A 23,791-nucleotide genomic window follows, 5' to 3' on the forward strand; every position below is an offset into this window, starting at 1 on the left:
GGCTGCAGAGCTGCAGAGCGAAAGCTGGAAGGGAAGGCGTGGATATTTCCCCCTTTGGGCTTCCCTTCACAGAAGCCACCCAAACCCTTATCTCCTCTTTGGGATGCAGCCAGGACATCCCGTGGGCCCAAGGCAGATGGGAGGTCCTATGATAAACCCATGATGGGGGAATTAGCTGCCCTCTTGTATCCTGCAGGAGAATCTGTTGGGTTGCAGCCCTTTCCCACCAATGCTACATTGGGGACACCAGCAAGGTGAAAAAGGCGAAGAACCCCCGTACGGTTAAGTCCAGTCAAAGGTGACTATGGGGTTGCGACGCTCATCTCGCTTTCAGGCCGAGGGAGCCGGCGTTTGTCCACAGACAGCTTTCCGGATCAAGTGGCCAGCAGGACTAAACCGCTTCTGGTGCACGGAGGACCGTGACAATTGCCGGAGCACACGTGAACACCGTTTACCTTCCTGCCACAGCAGTACCTATTTATCTACTTGCACTGTGTTACGGGAGGTCGAAGTCCTGGCGGAGAACGTCGGGACCAGGGGCAAGATGGCAGGATTGGAGCAGGAACAAGTGTCCAGAAGCCAGGAGTAAGGAAGCCCAGAGTCCAAGGGTCAGAGAGCCGGGAGTCAAGAAGCCAAGAGTCCGAGGATCAGGAAGCAAGGAGCCAAGAAGCCAAGGGTCCGAGGATCAGGAAGCAAGAAGCCAAACACAACAAGGCAGGAAGCGTGTTACTGTGGCAAAGAAATGCTGACCTTATATCCCTTCCCGGCTCTTGCCACCAGGTGCTGTGAGTTACCAATCGGCCTCACCTGTGTGGCCGCACCTTGCCTCTTGAGAACAAACTTAGGAAGGCCCCAGTCCTGCGAAGCCCTATCGGTCACAGGGCCTGACTCCTGCACACACACCTGACACACTGGCATGCTTTCAAACTGCTAGGTTGGCAGGAGCTGGGACTGAGGAACGGGAGCTCACCACGTTGCGGGGATTCGAACTGCTGACCTTCCGATTGGCAAGCCCAAGAGGCTCAGTGGTTTGGACCACAGTGCCACCCGCGTCCTGGGGACACCAGCACACTCATAGCAAAGGCATAGCATAAGAAGAGCTGGCTGCTGGGTCAAGCGAAAAGCCCATCTAGTCCACATCCTGTTCTTACAGTGGCCAAGCAGATGTCCCAATGGGAAACCAGCAAGCAGGATTCGAACACAATCCTGGGGTTTCCAGCAACTGGCATTCAGAAGAATTCCTGCTAGTAGCCATCAATAGCTCTCTCCACGAATTCGTCTAGTTCTCTTTTAAAGCCATGCAGGTATATGGCTGAAATAAAAAAAATTAAGGTCTTATATATATATAATAAATGTTCATAAATGTACCAAGCAAACATAAACATACATTAATAATAATAATAATAATAATAATAATAATAATAATAATAATAATTTATTATTTGTACCTCCCCAGCCACTCTGGGCGGCTTCCACAGAGACCAAAAATACACTAAAATCTCACACATTAAAAACTTCCCTGAACAGGGCTGCCTTAAGATGCCTTCTGAATGTCAGGTAGTTGTTTATCGCTTTGACATCTGATGGGAGGGTGTTCCACGGGTCAGGGGCCACTACCAAGAAGGCCCTCTACCTGGTTCCCTGTAGCTTTGTTCTCATAGTGAGGGAACTGCCAGAAGACCCTCGGAGCTGGACCTCAGTGTCCGGGCAGAACGATGGGAGTGGAGACGCTCCTTCAGATATACTGGACCGAGGCCGTTTAGGGCTTTAAAGGTCAGCACCAACACTTTGAATTGTGCTCGAAACGTATATAAACCACATATCTGAAGCAGCACAGGAAAACAGCCATTAAGCCATTTTGGCTCTCATTCTGACCAAATGTTTTCTCTGCAAAGTCAAAGGAAAATGGAAAAGCCTCCCCATTGTCTTTTCCTTCACAAATCCTGTCTTGAGGGTATGTCTGTGTATGAATAGGGTGAGCCTGTGACCTGGCTCAGGAACTAAGTATTTATCATTACAAAAGACTGGCCAGGCTCCCCAGGGTATCCAATCAAGTGAGCATTAACAGGTAACCTGCCAGACAGGAAGTAAACAACTTCTGTTGTAGACCGCCTTTTCTGTGATGTAGGTATGATGTGTCTGGGGGTGGTCTTGGACACCAAGGCGGGCAATTTAAAATGTCTATATAAGGGTGGGCACACCTTGGTTTTGGGTTCCTCCTCCTTTCCTGTGTGTGAGGGGATCACCCTGTTGCAACAGATCAATAAAGATCAAGCTTACTAGCTGCTTTGCTTCTCAATATTCTCTGGTTGGCCTCTGTTCTTTTCTCCGACCGATGGAGAACCTACAAAGGACTCTTTAAGGGCTCTTGTGTTCCCCGTAAGGGAATAAGGGCAGATTTTCATTTATTGCAGTGGCCATCCCTTCCTGCTGTGGGAGGGAGTTCCATAGTTTAACTGTTAGGTGGGTTTAGTGGAGGAACCCAAAGAGTGCTCACTAATGGTTCCTTGTCATCCTGGGGGATGTCATAGGGTTTCGTTCCTGGGCCCATTGTTGCTCAACATCTTTGCAAACGTCTTGGATGAAGGAATTGAGCGGATGATCATCAGATTTGCAGATGACACCAAACTGGGAGGCGTTGCTAATGCTATATTCTTTTTGTGGTGAGACTGGCGTGCTTGTCAAGCAAATAATAATAATAATAATAATAATAATAATAATAATAATAATAATTTATACCCCACGCATCTGGCTGAGTTTCCCCAGCCACTCTGGGCGGCTCCCAATCAAGTGTTAAAAACAGTAGGGTGTTAAATATTAAAAACTTCCCTGAACAGGGCTGCCTTAAGATGTCTTCTGAATGTCTTTCACATCTGATGGGAGGGCGTTCCTCTGGGCGGGCGCCACTACTGAGAAGGCCCTCTGTCTGGTTCCCTGTAGCCTCACTTCTTGCAATGAGGGAACCGCCAGAAGGCCCTCGGAGCTGGATCTCAGTGTCCAGGCTGAACGATGGGGGTGGAGACGCTCCTTCAGGTATACTGGACCGAGGCCATTTAGGGCTTTAAAGGTCAGCACCAACACTTTGAACTGTGGTCGGAAACGTACTGGGAGCCAATGCAGATCTCTCAGGACCGGTGTTATGTGGTCTCGGCAGCCACTCCCAGTCACCAGTCTAGCTGCCGCATTCTGGATTAATTGCAATTTCCGGGTCACCTTCAAAGGTAGCCCCACGTAGAGCGTGTTGCAGTAGTCCAAGCGGGAGATAACTAGGGCATGCACCACTCTGGCGAGACAGTCCACGGGCAGGTAGGATCTTAGCCTGCGTACCAGGTGGAGTTGGTAAACAGCTGCCCTGGACACAGAATTGACCTGCGCCTCCATGGACAGCTGTGAGTCCAAAATGACTCCCAGGCTGCGCACCTGGTCCTTCAGGGGCACAGTTAGTTACCCCATTCAGAACCAGAGAATACCCCACACCCACCTGGCACAGTTTCCCCATTCAGGACCAGGGAATACCCCACACCCGCCCACCCCCTGTCCCCCAAACACTGTTGCAACCACCTATATGATATCTTTGCAGACGTGCAAATAAATTCACATTGACACATAGCAGTCAATGCCAGCTTTTAAATGTCTGTTGCACCAGACCTACATAGGAAATTCAGAGTGCATCTTCTCCACAATGATCCATTGATGTTTGCTTTTAATTTATTTTTGCTTTTAACCTATTTTTAACTTGTTATGCTGTTGCTGTTTGCTTGTATAATGTTGTAATCCGCTGTGTTATGTTTTTACGATACTGCCGTAGATAAATATTTTTACGGATAAATAAAATAAACAGATCTCAATTCTGAGTTTGGGGACAATGATATTGCACTGCGAATTATATCTGGAGGGCACAGCAGGTTGGCTAAGGCTAGACTAGAAACTTGGTGCTTCTCATTACGGAAAGGAAGTTCATCTCGCTGCGGCATGCCTCTCCTTTCCGCCAAGGCAGTAACAACCATCAGCGGATAGTCATGTGCTGGTTTAAGAAACTCCTTGTGATTCAGCTTTCCTGCGCTGGAGATGGTGGCTATCACATGGGCTCCTAAGCTGTTGGTGGTGAAGTGCCTGTTTTGCTCACAGAAGTCCCTGGCAAATGATCACCACAAATGATCTCCAGGGACAGCTCCGGGATGAATAATAATAATAATAATTTATTATTTATACCCCACCCATCTGGCTGGGTTTCCCCAGCCACTCTGGGCGGCTGCCAACAGAACACTAAAATACAATAACCTATTAAACATTAAAAGCTTCCCTAAACAGGGCTGCCTTCAGATGTCATCTAAAAGTCTGGTAGTTGTTTTTCTCTCTGACATCTGGTGGGAGGGCGTTCCACAGGACGGGTGCCACTACCGAGAAGGCCCTCTGCCTGGTTCCCTGTAACTTGGCTTCTCGCAGCGAGGGAACCACCAGAAGGCGCTCGGCGCTGGACCTCAGTGTCCGGATGAACCTCTCGCCGTGGAGACTCTGCAGGGCTGCTGATCTCCTGCCCCTTCCCCCTTCGCTTTGAGAGATTGCGGGTGGGCGGCTGTTGCCCAGGAGGGGCGCAAGGCATGCAGTTTCTCTGATGGGCAAGGCTCAAAGTTCTTCTTTCACACCTTGTGAAACTCAGAACGAAGGGGGAAGGGGGCAGGAGATTGGGGGAGGCTCAGGAGTCATGGGTGGGTGGTGCGCAGTTGCCTAGGAGGGGCGCAAGGTGCATGGTTTCTCTGTGGTAACCCGTGCAATGCGGTTCAGGACTGGTCCAGAATCCAAAGGTTCTGCTAGGAGTCAGTCCAACAGGGCCAAGGCAGGTAACCAGGCAAGGACAGGTACAGGATCTCAGGCAGCTTCTAGCAAACAGCAACGTTGCTTCTGCAACCTGAGGTGAGGTCCAACAGCCTTTTATCTCTGTCGGGGTAACGGCCGGTCCTGATCCCCCGGCGACTCACCTCCCTATTTCGCCCGAAGGCGAGCACTCCTCCTGCGAGTACTCAGGTCTCTCCTTCTCTCAGACCTCAGTCTCTGCAGCTCGGGAGACGTTGGTGGGTTACTAGACCCAGAGGCCGCCTCAGCCTCCCCTGAGCAAACCAGTAGTGGAGCAGCTGTAAGTGATGGCCCAGCTGGAGGCAATGAGGTCATCCCTGCATCTGGAGCCAGGGCAGGCTCAGGCCCCTGACTCGGCCCAGCTGGTGCTTGATGCAGGGGAACCTGTGCAGAATGGGGCTCTTCAGGATCAGGCCCCAGACTTGGTTCAGATGCCGCCTGAGGCAAAGGATCCAGTGCAGACTGAGTCTCCTCTGCTTCCGAGTCCCAGGCCATCCCACCAAGTGAGGCCGTTGGTCCATCTATCATAGCCCCAAAGATCCTGGCAGGATGAGGCCCAGAGCCCATCTCACCCAGCATCCTGTCCTCACACTGGCCAGCCAGTTGACCTGGTGGGAGGGCACAGCAGCACCTCTCCCCATAGAAGCGTTGGAAGGGAGATTGGGGGAGGCTCGGGAGACATGGACAGGCGGCATGCAGTTGTCCGGGGGGGGGGGGGGGCGCAAGAGCTGTGGTTTCTCTGCTGGTCAAGGCGCAGAGGGGTGAGATGACTTCGATCCCCTTGGCCAACTGGAGCGGCGGCTGACGCAGAGCTGAGCAACTGAGTGTGAGAGAGAGTGTGAACAAGAGCGTGTCCCCGACGGCCGGGAACTGCAGAAGTCAAATTGGAGCAGGGACTCCTTATGCTCTTTTAAGTTGAGGCTGCTTGAGTTGAGGTTCCTCCATTCCACGGGGTTGGCTTAGATGTCCCTCAGAGGTCCTTTCCAAATCTGTGATTCTGTGAACATCCCACAGTCGTGTTCTCAAACTCTGCTTCCAACTCCACCCCCCAGGATTCTCTCCCTGTCCGGACTTCTCGAGACAGCAAAACAGCTGATGTATAGATGTAATTAGGGATAATAAAGCATGTAACTTTTTTTAAAAAAAAAGTGTCCCCAGATTCATTGAAAAAAATCTGGTAACCATAGTCCCATAGTCAGTAAAGGCAGGGCTAGGTTTGGATAGACCGCCGAGGAGCTCAGAAAACGAGGCTGCTTTCTGCCGTTGCCTGCTCCTGTCTTAACTCATAGATGCTCAGAATGGTAGAGTTCAAAGGGACCCCAAGGGTCATCCAGACCAACCCCCTGAAATGCAGTGAAATATTCCCTGGCAGACGACCGTCCAATCACTCCAATGAAGGTCCAGCACCTTCTGAGGCAGAATGAGTCCTGAGAAGGGAAGCTCTATTGGGCATTGTTGCGGGGAGGCACGATGTTTGGAGCCCAGTAGCGGGCACAAAGCTGAGAAGATCCATACTCAAGAAGACCCATTTGAGGGCATCAAATTTTGGCCTCTTTCAGGGTGCTGTATTACCAAAGATTACCAAAGTCTGCCCCTGCTTCAGTCTTAAGCTCACAGATCCATCTCTTGTTTTTCTCTCTGTCTCCCAGCTGCTCTGTCTGTGTGTCTGGGCTGTGTGGGCACCATACATTTGAAGTCCATTTAAAGCACTCTAAAAATAAAATAAGGGGACGCAGGTGGCGCTGTGGGTTAAAGCCTCAGCGCCTAGGGCTTGCCGATCGAAAGGTCGGCGGTTCGAATCCCTGCGGCGGGGTGCGCTCCCGCTGCTCGGTCCCAGCGCCTGCCAACCTAGCAGTTTGAAAGCACCTCCGGGTGCAAGTAGATAAATAGGGACCGCTTACCAGCGGGAAGGTAAACGGCGTTTCCGTGTGCGACTCTGGCTCTGGCTCTGGCTCTGGCCAGAGCAGCTTTGTCACGCTGGCCACGTGACCCGGAAGTGTCTCCGGACAGCGCTGGCCCCTGGCCTCTTAAGTGAGATGGGCGCACAACCCCAGAGTCTGTCAAGACTGGCCCGTACGGGCAGGGGTACCTTTACCTTTACCTTTAAAAATAAAATTCAGGGAACTGCTGTTTATCTCTCACAGAGCAACAATTCCCAACATCCTTAACTCGCTAATTTTCCCAGGATTCTTTGTGGAGGGGCGTGCTTTGAATGTTTGATGTGTATGCAGTCTCAAGAAATCATAAAATCAAGGAATCTTGTAATTGGAAGGGACCCCAGGAGTCACCTAGTTGAACTCCTTGCAATCCAGAAATCACACAGCTAAGATCTCGCATCAGTGTCCCTCCCAAATGGATCCTTTCTTCCAGGTGTATCACGCCTGACCCAAGCTCTGATAGGATTCCCATTGCATAATGTATTCAAGAGATACCATTTTCTTGCAATGGCTCCCCTAAAGAGACATTCTCCGGCTATATTGGACCATTAGGAAAAATTAAGCCTCCTTTGTCAAGTCACAGAGTGATCAGATTTTACCTTCCTTCATCCCACCCACAGTCAAAAAGGCAGGCAGGAAGGGTGGAGTCTCCATCTATCACTTAAATAAATCTTGCCAAATTTGTTGTTGGCACCCACCTGCCTCAAGAGACTATGGGTGAAGTCAAACCACTGCATAAGCAGCATCAAATTGACCTCCTTGGGCAGTGCCAGATTGACATACAGTGGATGCTCGGGTTGTGAACGTGAACCATGCGGGATGCACGTTCACAACCCGCAGCTTTCGCAACCCACGTCTGCACATGCACGGGTTGCAGTTTGGTGTTTCTGCACATGCACAAAGCGCAATTTGGCTCCCCTTAGCTCCCCTCACCAGGTTCAGCCAGCCGGTTAAAGGTGTTCCCAGGGTGTGACCGCTGTCACATGCTGACAGCTTCTCGGAGCCACAGGTGAGAGCAGAGTGCAGGGTGGGGACCAAAGGTGGGCAAACTGCCGTAGATGGAACAACCCCCACTACCTAACACCCCACATACCCCTAAATGCTAAATGCAGTCCGGAAATTAAAGTGTTCCTGGGTGGTAGAGTGGAGGAGGGACAATGGTGCAGATTGACAGTGGAGTCTACGGTGGGAAGGAAGCCCTTTTGCTTCATGAATTTCCACTGTTCCACAGGGTAAAGGTAAAGGGACCCCTGACCATTAGGTCCAGTTGTGACCGACTCTGGGGTTGCGGCGCTCATCTCGCTTTATTGGCCAAGGGAGCCAGTGTACAGCTTCTGGGTCATGTGACCAGCATGACTAAGCCGCTTCTGGCGAACCAGCGCACGGAAACGCCGTTTACCTTCCCACCAGAGTGGTACCTACTTGCACTTTGAGGTGTTTTTGAACTGCTAGGTTGGCAGGAGCAGGGACCGAGCAATGGGAGCTCACCCCGTCGCAGGGATTCGAACCGCCAACCTTCTGATCGGCAATCCCTAGGCTCTGTGGTTTAACCCACAGCACCACCCGCTCCAAAGGATTCAAATCATAAGAAAGGCAATTCTGACCAAAAAATCAGGAAGAGCTTTCTGATGCTAAGAGCTGTTTGATAGTGGAACCGTCTCCCGGGGAAGGTGGAAGAAACTCCCCTTTCTTGGAGACTTTTCAACAGAGCTCGGAGGACCATCTGTCGGGGACTCTTCACCTGTGATCCCTGCATTACAGCAGGGAATCGGGCTAGATGACCCTCAGGGTCCCTTCCGACCCTGCAGGGATTCTGTGATTCCTTCACAATGTCTGGAGACAGGCAGTTCCCCAGCAGACCCAGCAGAGGGGGCCATGAAACAAGGACAGGGTCCAGGGAGGCCTTGAAGACATGAGCCTGGAGCTGAGGATCATTGGGGGCTGCAACCTGGCAGGAGCCTGAGAATCCCCCCTTTTTACTTGCCAACTTACTCCATAACTTAAAGAAAACAAAAGAGATTATTGTGGACTTTAGAAAATGTAAATTGAATATTCAGTCACTCATTATTGAGAGGAAGTGAGTGGAACAGGTCTCGGTGTTTCGATTTCTGGGAATGGAGTTGAGAGATGACCTAACCTGGGGAGATAACAGCAAAGACCTGATGAAGAGAGCACAGCAGAGGTTATATTTTCTGACAATCCTCAGGAAAAACAAACTCTCAAAGGACCTGTTGATGGCATTTTACCATTGTACTGTGGAGAGTGTATTAACTTATGTTCTGTGTGTGTGATTTGGGAGCTACACGGTCAGGGGAAAAACAACGCTGTCCAGGTTTGTAAAGACTGCGGAGAGAATAACTGGGTGCACTCTTCCCACCTTGGATCAAATCTATGCTTCCAGGTGCCATAAGAAAGATTCAGAGATAGTGCAGGATAGTGCACACCCCGGAAATGATCTCTTTCAGCTTCTGCCTTCTGGAAGAAGGTCCAGGGTTATAAAGACTAGGACTAGCCGCCTGAGAAACAGTTTCTACCCAAATGCGATTTTGGTTTTAAACACATTGTAAGGAGTCTGTATGGAAGTATATTGTACAGCAGTACCTCGGGTTACATATGCTTCAGGTTACATATGCTTCAGGTTACAGACTCAGCTAACCCAGAAATAGTACCTCGGGTTAAGAACTTTGCTTCAGGATGAGAACAGAAATCGTGCTCCGGCGGCACGGCAGCAGCAGGAGGCCCCATTAGCTAAAGTGGTGCTTCAGGTTAAGAACAGTTTCAGGTTAAGAATGGACCTCTGGAACGAATTAAGTACTTAACCCGAGGTACCACTGTATTTAAAAATGGGGTATCAGAGTTTTTAGGGGGCTAACCAGGCTGGGATAGCTGGGATAGGAGGCTTGTCGGGTTTTGAATATCTTATGTGGATTTTTCAATTTCGTTGTTCCGTATGGGACAATGACAATAAAGAGTATCGCATCGTATTATATAATATTTATATTTTATATTTGAAGAATTTCATCATTTCCACACCTGTTTTCTAAATATGAAGCTGGCAATTTTTTTGTGGGGGTGCAAACGGTTAGCCAGTCAACTTGGTGGCGCCCACCGCCTCTAGTAGCAAGGAGTTCCTCAGTTCAACTCCGCGCTCCACCAGTGCAAGGAAGGGTCTTCTGCAAAGTGAACCAGCGGATTGAGGGGGATCCCTTTCCCGCCATCCCTGCTCAAGCCTGGCAAGACTGACCATTGCCTGACGTTGCAAAAAGGGTCCTTTTTGCAATGAGAGCCTGGCAAACGCAGCCATGCATTTCTCGAGCGTGGATCTTGCGGATATCCCTGCTCCTCCACAATATCCCTTTTGACATTCAGGCAGCCCTTTGGAGCCACATGGAAGGGATCTGCTTCTCTCCGCCTGCACCTGTCACTTTAAGTTAACTCCTTGGGAACTGAAGCTTGCAGCAGAGCTGAGCCAATCTGCTTTCCCTTGAAATGGAGTTTAATGGAGGGGTGGGGGGAGGAAGAGGGGAGGGGGTGGGAGGGAGGGGGAGGCCAGGGCAGAACTTAGGTAGCTTCTGGATGACATCACCGGCAGCCAATCGCAGCTGCCCTGCTGGGCCCTGGGTCCTAATGCCATTTCCCATCAGAGAGTTGCCCTGGGCAAAGAGTCTGGGATGGAGCCTGGGAACAAATTGGCTCAGGTCCCCAGCAGTCAGAGTGGGGCTGAGCACAAGCCAGCAAGCAGCAGTTAAGGAAGGTGGCATCCGGGTTTTCATCCTGGAAGGGCCAGGGCAGAGCCTCTCTCTAGCTGGAGGAAGTGGGGCATCTGGTTTTTGGAGGGAGAGGGGCTCTCCCATAGAGTTGGACATGGGATGGATTCAGACATCAAGAATGGGATGGGTGGTTGAGAGGCCCTAAAGCAGCCTTTCTCAACCTGTGGGTCCCCAGATGTTGTTGGACTACAATTCCCATCATCCCTAGCTAGCAAGGCCAGAGCTCAGGGATGATGGGAGTTGTAGTCCAACAACATCTGGGGACCCACAGGTTGAGAACCGCTGCGCCTAAACCGTGGGTAGGCAACCTAAGGCCCATGGGCTGGATCCAGCCCAATCGCCTTCTCAATCCGGCCCGTGGACGGTCCGGGAATCAGCGTGTTTTTACATGAGTAGAATGTGTCCTTTTATTTAAAATGCATCTCTGGGTTATAATCAGAGTGTTTTTTTCAACTGGAGCTCACAGGAGCTCAGTTCCGGCATCTCTCAGGTGGGCGCCTTTGTCATTCTAAGAGAAGTTCCTCTTTTTCTAGAAAAAATAGCACTGGTTATAATAGATTTATTTTTATTTTTTTAGAATGATATTTTATTGATTTTTCAACAAAAGAGAAATTACAAAACAGTAAAAGAAAAAACACAACAAAAATACAAAAACCAAAAATAGGCATTAAAAAAAAAATAAAGAAAAAAGAAAAATCCCTCTTTCTGGTATCTTACCACTCATTTACTTATTTTCATGACTTCCTCACACCTCCCTTTTTTGTATTCCATTTAAAAATTTGTTCAGCAAATCCATACCCTCTTAGTTTACCCTTAATTATTTATCCTCACATATTATAACTTCGAATTTTCATCAAATATCAATCCAATCTTATAAATTCTTATTTTGCCTTATTACTAGGACCGCTTCGTTTCATTCCAACGTCATTAACATTCAATAATTTTACAATATTTCTGTAGATAGATTTTAAATTTCTTCCAATCTTCTTCCACCAACTCTTCTCCCTGGTCTCGGATTCTGCCAGTCATTTCCGCCATTTCCATGTAGTCCATTACTTGCATCTGCCATTCTTCCAGGGTGGGTAGGTCTTGTGTCTTCCAATGCTTTGCGATGAGTATTCTTGCTGCTGCTGTAGCATACATAATAGATTTAAATAATAGATATAGAAGTAGAAAAGGATCCCCAAGGATGTGCTCTATGGGGAGCTGGTTCCGGCACCGGGCCTGTTGGCAAACCAACTCTGCATTACAAAGATAAAGTAACAGAACTGTAGAGGTGGAAGGGACCCTAAGGGTCATTCAAACCAACCCCCCTGCAATGAGAGATCTTTTGCCCAGCATGGAGCTTGAACCCACAACCCTTAAAGAGTCGCATGCTCTCCTGACTGACCTATCCCAGGTTGGTGGTTTGAGCCCACTCAGGGACAGCTGTGAGCACAACTAGGTGACCCTAGACCATGGGTAGGCAAACTAAGGCCCGGGGGCTGGATCTGGCCCAATCGCCTTCTAAATCTGGCCCGCGGACGATTCAGAAATTAGCATGTTTTTACATTAGTAGAATGTGTGCTTTTATTTAAAATGCATCTCTGGGTTATTTGTGGGGCATAGGAATTCGTTCATTCCCCCCCCCCCCCCCAAATATAGTCTGGTCCCCCACAAGGTCTGAGGGACAGTGGACTGGCCCCCTGCTGAAAAAGTTATCTGACCCCTGCCCTAGGCACTGGGGCCAATTCTAGGGGGCCGTGGGTGCTTCGACACACACAATAACATATTTGCCAATGGGCAAAGCTCTGGGCACCTGCAATCTCCGGCGTGAGATGGCACCTATGACCTTCCAATTCTACAATTCTGCGTTTCCACGAAATGCAAACTTTTAAACTTGGCTCTGACCAGGATCGTAAAATTGTACCAAGATTTCCAGCAAAGATGCACAGAGCCTAGCATTCTACACACCCGCCCACACCCCAGAAATCTTGCCTGCAGAATTTGGGCGCAACAGGTTTCCATCCCTGGTTGTGCCTTGGTGAGTACAATCCAGAGGTAGACTGCTTTTCAACCTGGAAGCTCCACGGCCAACTTATCTGCCCTTAAACTTGCGCCGTAGATACAAGGAGCCTGAATAACTCCGGCTTCTTCTTTCAGCAGAGCGGGAGGAAAGAACAGGGCGGGTGTCAGTTTCCTCCATCATCTTAATTCTTCGTTCCCCCCTCTATCTAACTCAGCTGGGCTATTTGCTCTAGTGAAAGCTGCCTGGGCACACCATGGCAGGAACACTAATTAGCATGGTAATGAAAGGAATATAGAATATATCTGCATAGCAATAAGTACCATTTTTGCTGAAGAGGCTCCAGGCTTCTTCTTCTCCTCTTTTTTTCCTTTTCCTTTTCATTTTTGCATGATTAGAAACAAAAATTCCCCCTTCACATGTAATTCTGACAGCTAAGCTTCTTTCCAGCTTATGTTGCGGGATCAGTCCCTATATATTGTGGAGGAAAACTAGCCTTGCTGTAGAGCAGGGTGACTCTCTTCCTGTCCACCCTTTGGTAAAAGGAAGAGGCAGTGTGGTATAGTGGTTAGACTAGGACCTGGGAGACCAGGGTTCAAATCTCACCACTAGGGGTGACCTTGGGCCAGTTACTGCCTCTCAGTCAGACCTACCTCACTGGGTTGTTGTGGGGTTTAAATGAGGAGGTGGCCGGTAGATCTCTGGATCGTGGGTTTGAGCCCCACATGGGAAATGATCCCTGCATGCAGGGAGTTGGACTAGATGACCCTCAGGGTCCCTTCCAACTCTACAATTATATGAAAGGTCTATGCAAGTCCTCCAACAATGCCTTGATGCACGGTTGCCAACTGACCAAATCCTGGCCTGCGCTCATGCCTTTAATAGAAGATGACAGATGCACAGAAATAAGAAGATGGGGTGAAGCTTTGCATGTTCTGCTTCTGTCTACACATTGAGGAACTGCTTTTTAAAAAAAATAAAATAAAAAAGGCAGAGCTGCAGGGGTTGGCCTGTTTATTTGCTTATTTACTTCCTTACTTCCATTATTTATAGGCTTCTCTATAACAAGAAGTTCTCCAGGCAGCTCACAGAATAAAAATAACAAGCTAAAAATACAACAAATGCAATAGAAACCAAACTCCAAATAAGATAATTTTGAAAAGGTCTACGAATAAATAGAGCAGAGAATAAAAAAAAAGCCGAACAGAGCTGAAGCAACATTAAAGGTTACAATGTAGGGAAATGAGAAAACTCTCCAGGGGCCGGAAAGACATTAAAGTAGCAACAGTCTGGTGACAAGGGCATTCTGCATTTGGGGTGCCAACACTGGCAAGGCCCTGCCACCGACTGCCATTTAGGGCGCCTTATTGGACAGGGCACTCTGACAAGGGCATCAGATGAAGACTGCAGGGTCTGGGTAGCCCCCTCCTGCCTGAATTTGCCTTATCCTCTTTTGTTGTTGTTTAGTTGTTTAGTCGTGTCCGACTCTTCGTGACCCCCTGGACCAGAGCATGCCAGGCCCTCCTGTCTTCCACTGCCTCCCGCAGTTTGGTCAAACTCATGCTGGTAGCTTCGAGACCACTGTCCAACCATCTCGTCCTCTGTCGTCCCCTTCTCCTTGTGCCCTCCATCTTTCCCAACAGCAGGGTCTTTTCCAGGGAGTCTTCTCATCTCATGAGGTGGCCAAAGTATTGGAGCCTCAGCTCCAGGATCTGTCCTTCCAGTGAGCACTCAGGGCTGATTTCCTTCAAAATGGGTAGGGTTGATCTTCTTGCAGTCCATGGGACTCTCAAGAGTCTCCTCCAGCACCAGAATTCAAAAGCATCCATTCTTCGGCGATCAGCCTTCTTTATGGTCCATCTCTCACTTCCATACATCACTACTGGGAAAACCATAGCTTTAACTATACGGACCTTTGCTGGCAAAAGAGGATATCTCTGCTTTTTTTTGACAGTATCTTAAAAAGCAGAGATATCCTCTTTTGGAGCCATCCAAGTTGGGAGCTATCGCAAAGTATGGGAGTTCCATAGTTTAATGCTTCTCTTTTCTCCTTCCTGAATCTCCCAACATCGGGTCAGTGTCAAAACAATCAGCTGGAGCTTCAGGCTGCAGGTCTGTAAGACTTGAACACTTGACATGAATTGGGTGAGAGAGGGGGCACAGGAATACATCCACGATGCTCCTGGACCGATGTGGGTCCATCTCTCCCCATATGACAGTAAGTTTAGGCCTCACACGCCTCTTTTTGCTAACCCATCCCCTTACTATCCCCCCGCAAGACAGGTCTGTTTCCTTATCCCCAAATGACAGATTATGGGAGATGGGGAGCTTGTGCTGCAATATATACACTGGCCATGATTTCATGTAACAATATTTTAACTTGTATTAGCAAAAGGGGTCAAACCCAGAAGCAGAGCAAAGAAGACAGTTTTCTACTCTGTACAGAAGGCAAACCAAATAAGGGTTGGGCATACTTCACATAACATGATCTGTCTTGGGGTTTTTTTACCGTGGTTGTGAGATCCACCAGCTGCACAGAGGAATTAAAGACAAGAGTTCCTCTGAGCATAATCAGCCAGGAATTTGTTTTTTGGTCCCAGAAATGAACCCACTGTCCTTTCATCATCATCATAATTTAATATTTATACCCCGCCCATCTGGCTGGGCTTCCCCAGCCACTCTGGGCGGCTTCCAACAAAATATTAAAATACAGTAATGCATCAAACATTAAAAGCTTCCCTAAAGAGGGCTGCCTTCAGATGTCTTCTAAAAGTCTGGTAGTTGTTTTCTCTTTGACATCTGGTGGGAAGGTGTTCCACAGGGCGGGTGCCACCACTGAGAAGGCCCTCTGACTTCTCACTTGACTTCGCACAGTGAGGGAACTGCCAGAAGGCCCTCTGCGCTGGACCTCAGTGTCCAGGCTGAACGATGGGGGTGGAGATGCTCCTCCAGGTATACTGGACCAAGGCCGTTTAGGGCTTTAAAGGTCAGCACCAACTCTTTGAATTGTGCTCGGAAACGTACTGGGAGCCAATGTAGGTCTCGTGGTCTCGGCGGCGGCCGCTCCCTGTCACCAGTCTGTCTGCCACATTCTGGATTAGCTGCAGTAGTCAGAGCGGGAGATAACCAGAGCATGCACCACTCTGGCGAGACAGTCTGCGGGCAGGTAGGGTCTCATCCTGTGTACCAGATGGAGCTGGTAAACAGCCGCCCTGGACACAGAATTGACCTGCGCCTCCATGGACAGCTGTGGGTCCAAAATGACTCCCAGGCTGCGTACCTGGTCCTTTTAGACATAAACCACAGGCTAGTTATTTACCTATTAGTAATTGTTTCATTTTTAGAAGAGGTGCTGAAATGTGGCATATTGATTTTTTAAATAAAGAAACACCCCCCACACACTGGTTCCTCCCAACTCAGTTCTCTTTATTTCAACAGCCTATTTTTTTTGGGGGGGGCTGGGGTTAGAGAGGGACCACACATTTTGTCGTTGTCATCACTATTGTTAAACAACCAGTGGTCAGAAAGCAAGGGGAAGCCACCAAGCAATTTGCCAGTAGATGTGGATCTATGCCCTGCCCAGCCCTGTGTGAGAAAATATCTCAGATGCTGCCATTCATAGAATCGTAGGGACCCGAGGGTCATCTAGTCCAACCCCTGCAATGCAGGAATCTCAACACATGGCCCCCCCACCCAATCCGAATCCATTCCGGACCCTGCTTAGCTTTGCAAATGTGCTGGCAGTTTTATTGCTGCACCGTTGTGCACCTGCTCTCAACCAGAGCTACTACCCGGGGAGACAAATACAGATCTGTGTTATATTTCAGACACCTTATTAGATGACAATAAATAATATAATCATCCGAGGTCTGGCTGATCCGTGGCCTGCCAGGAAGGCATGTAAATCTGCAACCCACCAAGGAAGCATAGCAGCCTTGAGAGGGTCCTACAATTCCTTCCTCTCCCTCTCCCCCTTCCCATATATTCTTTATCTTCTCTCCTCCCCCCCCCCTTTCCAATACTGCCAATTGCGGCCTAGGCCCCTGGTTCTCCTTTGCAACTCTTGTTGCCACGGAAACTGCCTCCACAGGATGAGACAGTCGGATAACCCATCACTCAGCCCAGCAGCCAATCAGAAGCACCCCCGAGCCGGCATCCTTGCAGTCGCCCAGGCGACCAATAAGCACCTCACCTGCTCCGGGAAGTCCTCCGCCTCCGGAACAGCCAATGGCAGGCTCACCTGCCCCAGGAAGCTCCCAGTCGCTCAGGCAACATCACCCAGGCGCCTTCCCTGCACCCCCATTAGGGCGTCCCTGCAGCCAGCAGCACACTTAGCCGGAGACAAATCACTGAAAAGGAGGCAACTCTTTTAAGTTGGGCATGATTAATGTTAACACATCTGTCAGTCCTGGCGCTGCTGCTGCTGCTGCTGCTCCTATCTCCACGGTGCTCCGTAATCTCTGCCTCTGTTTGTCTCCTTCAATATGCCTGTGGGGTGCTGGGAGGAGAATCTCAAACCCAGATAACAATAAGCATAATAAAGAACAAATTACGGCAAGCTGTTTTCTTTCCCCTTGTCTCCATGCCTCCGCCAAGACGGGTTCGACAAAATGCCCCCGTTGCTACCGTAATTTGGAGTTTGAGGCTACAAAGGCAGCAGATGCACTGAGTAGCGGGTTTTTGAAACACATCTGGTGGAGTTGGGCTGGTAAAGTGGGAGAGCCAAGCAGACAGAAAGGGATGGTTCAAGTTTTAGCAGCTTCTGGAGGTGGTTTCCGACGGAAACCAGAAATCTGCCCCGGTTCAAAACGCAATGTTTGGTAAAAAGTTTGGGATGTGGTTCTGACGGCGAATTTAATGCATCAGGCTGTGTCACAAGGGAGGCAGAAAGAAAGTAGTGTGGTATTCTTGGGGTTGCGAGAGGAAGGCAATTGGCAATGAGACACCTGAGCAATTTCTGCACCTTCGTTTTACGCTAGTGGGACATCAGTTACACAGAGCTGTAAAAGCTGCAGGGTGTGCTGTGTTGCCTTTTACTGTGCTGGGCTTCATAGCACCCTATGCAGCAGGGAGCTCCTGTCCCCATTATGCAGATGGGAAAACTGAGGCTGAGAGAGGAAATGACCCAGAAAGGCCCACAATGACCATGCTAGGACTTGGCCCCTGAACTGCAAGGCCAATTGCCTTCTTATTTGTTTATCCTGACGCGACTACATTGGCTGCCAATTAATTTCTGGACCCAGTTCAAAGTGCTGGTTTTGACCCACAAAGCCTTACATAGCTCAGGACCTAAATAACTTAAGGACCCCCTCTCCCCATATGAACCAACCCAGACCCTGCACTTGTTATACGTCCCCCTCCCTGAGAGGTTGGGGGGGGCAACAAGAGAATGGGCCTTTTCTCTGGTGGCTCCCTGCTTGTGGAATGCTCTCCCCAGAAAGGCTCGCCTGGCGCCATCATTACATATCTTTAGACACCAGGCAAAAACTTCCCTCTTTACCCTGGCCTTTGACCATTAAACAATTTATGGCCTGTTATTTTATTATTATGGTCTATGTTATGGTTTTTTATGCTCTCTAAATCATATCCTTAATGTGGTACACTGGCCTGGGAACTTTGGATAAAGGGTGGCATATAAATGGATTAAATAAATAAAAATAAACTCATTGATATTGCTTATGTTTAAGCAGGAGGCATGAATAATCATGAATGGAGCATAGGATTTGTGGGTGTACAGTCCCAAACGTGTCTTAGGCTGCATTCCTGGGGAAAGCCCATTTAATGGATGGCGGTCAATGGTTCTAGATTCAGGTAGGTAGCCGTGTTGGCATGACGCAGTCGAAATAAATAAATAAAAATTGTTCAGCAGCACCTTAGAGACCAACTATGTATGTTCTGGGTATAACATATGCACACGAAAGCTTATACCCAGAACATATTTAGTTGGTGGCGCTGTGGGTTAAACCACAGAGCCTAGGGCTTGCCGATCAGAAGGGCAGAGGTTCAAATCCCCGTGACGGGGTGAGCTCCCGTTGCTCGGTCCCTGCTCCTGCCAACCTAGCAGTTCGAAAGCACGTCAAAGTGCAAGTAGATAAACAGGTACCGCTCCAGCGGGAAGGTAAACGGCGTTTCCGTGCGCTGCTCTGGTTCGCCAGAAGCGGCTTAGTCATGCTGGCCACATGACCCGGAAGCTGTACGCCGGCTCCCTCGGCCAGTAAAGCGAGATGAGCACCGCGACCCCAGAGTCGTCTGCAACTGGACCTAATGGTCAGGGGTCCCCTTTACCCTTTTTAAGGTGCTACTGGACAATTTTTTAATTTATTTCGGCGGTCAATGGATTGAGGTTGAAGCCCAACAAGACAGAAGTGCTGTTTTGGGGGGACAGGGTGGATGTGGGGGACTCCCTGGTCCTGAATGCGGTAACTGTGCACCCGAAGGCCCAGGTGCGCAGCCTGGGAGTCACTTTAGCATTGCAAAGACTGCCTGGGTCATTGTGGGGCGTTGGAATACATGACCTTCCAACTCTGCAATGCTAGGATTCTAGACCAGAGCTCAAGTCCTTTGCAATGCCTGAGCTCCTCTGCCGGGCCAGTCAAAGGAGCTTTGCTCAACACCAAGGTGCTACGTAAAAGCACACCTTCTCACAAGACCTTAACTTAGCATTTGCCAACCCGGTGTCCTCCCATCTGTCCCAGGCTGCCAAACTCTGTTCAGGGTTAGCAGGACACTTGCAGAGAGAGAGGTTCAGCAGCGATTTGCAAATCAATTGCAGCGAACAAAAGAGCAGGGGAACAAAGGCCCAAATCTCCAGAGCAGCCTTAAAAATGTGGCAATGGGAAGAAGCAACTTCCTCCTTTTCCCGGTTTTTCTGTAAGAACCTGCCCCCGAAATTTGCAATTCCACACCTTTAGGCATGCAAATGCAAGGAGCTGGGAAACAGCAGTCTGAAAGCATGGTTGGGTGCCATAGACATTTGGCCACAAATTGGTGGCTAGCTGGCCACAAATTACCCCATGGGCTTGCACCTAGCAGCGGTGAATTAGTGGCAGCAAGGGGGCGGAGATTTCAGGAAGAAGGGGAGGAGCCACGTACTCCCCAAAACATCTCTGCAAAGGGAGCAAGAGGCTTGCAGTAAGAAGTCAACTTTTGGGGGGGTGTCTGCAAAAGTTGCAGCCAGTGACTGCCCTGCTGGACTCTACTGGAAGTTTGATGGGGGCAGCTGGGCTTAGGTCTGACCACGACCAGATGAGGAAGGCCAGTTTGGGCTGCAGCAAGGAGTTATGCAAGGACCGGAGGACTCTGAATGCAAGATCTGGATTCAAGAAGAGAAGCAAGGATGGAGGTATGTCTGGGGAGCCGCCTAGGGTAACCTGGTGCCCCCCCCCCAGAAAGACTACATGCACACTTGCCAAGGCTGCTGGGAGTTGTAGCACCAGGTTGGCGAAGGCGGACCGAGGGCGCAGCTGAGCAAAAACCTTTGCCACAAGATGCCCCTTCTGCACTATGCATTTAAAGCAGTTTCCTATCATTGTAGCCAAAGGATAGTGGGAACTGTAGTTTCTTAAGGGTGCTGAGAGTTCGGAGGAGACTCCTCTATTACCCTCACAGAGCTCGGCTGCAATTCAGGGCGGTTTTTAACAAGCAATCCTTCCTTGTAGGGAACTCTGGGAATTGTAGCTCTGTGAGGGGGAAAGGGGTCTCCACAGTGGCATAGCGTGGGTTGTCAGCACCCGGGGCAAGGCAAGTAATTTGCGCCCCCTAACCCTGAGTGAGCCAGGTAGGGGCAGAGAGCTGTGAGTGCGAGGGCGCCCCCCCCCATGTTGCGCCCGGTGCGGGCGGCCTTCCCTGCACCCCCACGCTACACCACTGGGTCTCCATGCACCCTCAGCCCCTTGAACAAACTACAGCTCCCAGGATTCTCTTGGGGGAAGCCGTGGTGGTTTAAAGTGGCTTGATACGGCTTTAGATTTATAGTTTAGAGGGGGCGTGAATTGAAGGGGAAGCTCTGAGTCAACTGTGCCCCAGCTAAATCTACCAGGTGTGTGTATGTCAGTAAACAAGTATTTTCACTTTTTTTTGGGGGGGGGGCAGAGGCATCTGATTGGCTGCTGCTATGAGACAGGAGCCCTTCCAGATACAAAATAATAATAATAATAATGTGGCAATCTTATCTTTCACTTCCTGAGCATCACTTGTTTCTGCCAGTGACCCAAACAGCCCAGTTCTGCCTCTCCAATATTGAGCATGGTGCGGATAATGCCAATGTTGCAGGTTCGGTTCCCGGCTGCATATTCCTGCATTTCAAGGGGTTGGACTGAATGATTGCCAGGATCCCTTCCAACTCTACAATTCTATGGTTCAGAGGCTGCAGTTGGGAATATTATTGCATTGATGGACCAGAAATGTGGGGGTTGCTAACCCGGTCCCTGTGGGCACAATGGTACCAAATTCCAGTGTGCCCATAGGCCTAAAATGATGGCACCCCCTGGGTCAGGGGGGTCCCTCCAGCCCAGCGTTTTGTTTCCAGCAACACCCAACCCATTGCCTTGCTTGTGAGCTTCACTAAAGTGGTAACCCCCCAAATTCTATAGCAGGGGCCAGCAAACTTTTTCAGCAGGGGGCCAGACTATTTTTTTTTGGGGGGGGGGAATGAGCACATTCCTATGCCCCACAAATAACACAGAGATGCATTTTAAATAGAAGGACACATTCTACTCAGGTAAAAACACACTGATTCCTGGACCATCCACATGCCGGATTTAGAAGGCGATTGGGCCGGATCCGGCCCCTGGGTCTTAGTTTTTGCCTACCCATGGTCTATAGCATTTGGTATATTGAGGTCTACTGCCACTAAAAGTGGAGGTTCCTCTTTCGTTTGCTGTTTCAAGCACCCTGTGTCCCAGTACTGCTACAACAATCCAGTCTGAGGATGCTGTTTGGGAGATGGATATTATCTGCTACATTTTGGGGAGAAAACCCAATGGAATGGTGTCAGAACCTGGAAAGAACAGGTAAGGTTTTGTGATTTATACTAGCCTTGCAAAGGAAAAGAATTTGGCTGGCTGGCCTGTTTTTTTTGGTGTGTGTGTGTGTGGGGGGGTGTTTAGTCATTTGAAACACAATGACTCAGAGGGACTCTCAATAGAAGCCCCCTCTGGAGCCATTAACACCCCTCCTTGCCTGGAGACACGGGGCAAGCAATTTATTTATTTTATTTCTTTTGGCAATAAAGATTGCAAGGTAGAGGCATTTCACAGGTACTTGGGTGTTGGGGGGTCCCCAGCCATTTTCAGTCCAGGGACACCTTTGGAAATCTGGTGTGGACACCTCGAACATACCCATTTCACAGAAGAAAAACTGGCAATGCTCAGAGCCTTCCCCTCCCCAAACAACAAGCAAAACACCTACACTTCCCCCCAACACAAATACAGCACAGGAGAAAAACACACAGACCTCCAGCCCCCGCAAAAAACAGGTAGCCCTCCCAACCAAACAGCTAAAAGAAGCCAAACTCCCTAGTTTTTTTAAAAATGGGAGATGCAGGAAGGGCCTTGGTGGGTGGCAAGAGGATCATCTGAAGATATCACATTGAGGACCCCAAGCCTAACCTCAGGGGCAGCATGGTGTAGTGGTTAGAGCTTTGTTGTTTAGTCGTGTCCGACTCTTCGTGACCCCCTGGACCAGAGCATGCCAGGCACTTCTGTCTTCCACTGCCTCCTGCAGTTTTGTCAGACTCATGCTGGTCGCTTTGAGAACACTGTCCCATCATCTCCTCCTCTGTCGTCCCCTTCTCCTTGTGCCCTCCATCTTTCCCAACAGCAGGGTCTTTTCCAGGGAGTCTTCTCTTCTCATGAGGTGGCCAAAGTCTTGGAGCCTCAGCTTCAGGATCTGTCCTTCCAGTGAGCACTCAGGGCTGATTTCCTTCAGAATGGAGAGGTTTGATCTTCTTGCAGTAAATGGCATCCACAAACTCGGCCCTCCAGATGTTTGGGGACTACAACTCCCATTACCCCTAGCTAACAGGACTGGTGGTCAGGGATGATGGGAACTGAAGTCCCAAAACATCCGGAGGGCCCAGTTTGGGGATGCCTGGTTAGAGTGTCCACCTGGGAGACCAGAGTTCGAATCCTCATTCGGACATGAATCAGACTGCGTGACTTTAAGCTAGCCATTGCCTCTCAGCCCAGCCTGCCTCAAAGGGCTGTTGTGGGGCTTAAATGAGGAGAACCATTTGTGTCACCTTGATCTCTTTGGGGGGGAAAGGGGGGCATTTAAATGCAAACAAATGAAAATATAAAATAAAATAGAGTCTTATGGATCAAAATCAGCAGCTTTTGCCGCAGTCTGATGGCTGCATAGGTGCTGGGTGACTTTTGTGAACGGAGACAGTGATGCTAAAGGTTGCCGAACTTGAGCTCTTCGATTCTTGGCTCTCTGTCTTTGTCTTAACTAACCTTGGGAACAAAGGAAGCCTGCCTTAAATTAAGGTCATTCTATTTGTCTATCCAAAGGGATGCGGGTGGTGCTGTGGGTTAAACCACAGAGCCTGGGACTTGCCCATCAGAAGGTTGGCGGTTCGAATCCCCGCGACGGGGTGAGCTCCCTTTGCTCGGTCCCTTCTCCTGCCCACCTAGCAGTTCGAAAGCACATCAAAGTGCAAGTAGATAAATAGGTACCGCTCCAGCGGGAAGGTAAACGGCGTTTCTGTGCGCTACTCTGGTTCGCCAGAAGCGGCTTAGTCATGCTGGCCACATGACCCAGAAGCTGTACGCCGGCTCCCTCGGCCTATAGAGAGAGATGAGCGCCGCAACCCCAGAGTCGTCCGCGAGTGGCCCTAATGGTCAGGGGTCCCTTTACCTTTACCTATTTGTCTATCCAGCCCAGGCTCCCTCAACTGGAATGGCTGGAAGAGGGGGCTGATGGGAGTTGTAGTCCACAGCATCCAGAGAGCACCAGGTTTCGTAGAATTGTAGAGCGGGAAGGAAGGGACCCCAAGGGTCATCTAGTCCAACCCCCTGCAACGAAGGAATATGCCGCTGTCCCATAAGGGGATTGAACCTGCAACCATGGCATTATCAGTACCACACTGTAACCAACTGAGCTGTTTCTGTATTGTTTGTTTGTTTGATTGATTTATACCCCGCCCTCCCTGGCCAGAGCCGGGCTCAGGGCGGCTAACACCAGTAAAATTACAGTAAAAACATGATGGGGGGGGGACCAATTAA

The 23,791-nt window shown here is 49.6% G+C and overlaps 1 protein-coding gene across 1 annotated transcript in view; it reads left to right on the forward strand.

Annotated features, from left to right (window-relative positions):
* Positions 1-21,531: 21,531 nt before the first annotated feature.
* The window catches only part of NRSN2 (neurensin 2), a 47,476-nt gene continuing 45,216 nt past the window's right edge, over positions 21,532-23,791 (forward strand). Inside the window, exon 1 of the mRNA XM_079979999.1 lies at positions 21,532-21,577. Within this exon, the coding sequence (XP_079836125.1) occupies positions 21,547-21,577 (31 nt within the window). The 5' untranslated portion in view covers positions 21,532-21,546. The remainder of the gene's footprint in view (positions 21,578-23,791) is intronic.

The sequence above is a fragment of the Podarcis cretensis genome (genome assembly GCF_951804945.1).
Source record: "Podarcis cretensis genome assembly, chromosome: 6".
In the NCBI taxonomy this organism is placed as follows: domain Eukaryota; kingdom Metazoa; phylum Chordata; class Lepidosauria; order Squamata; family Lacertidae; genus Podarcis; species Podarcis cretensis.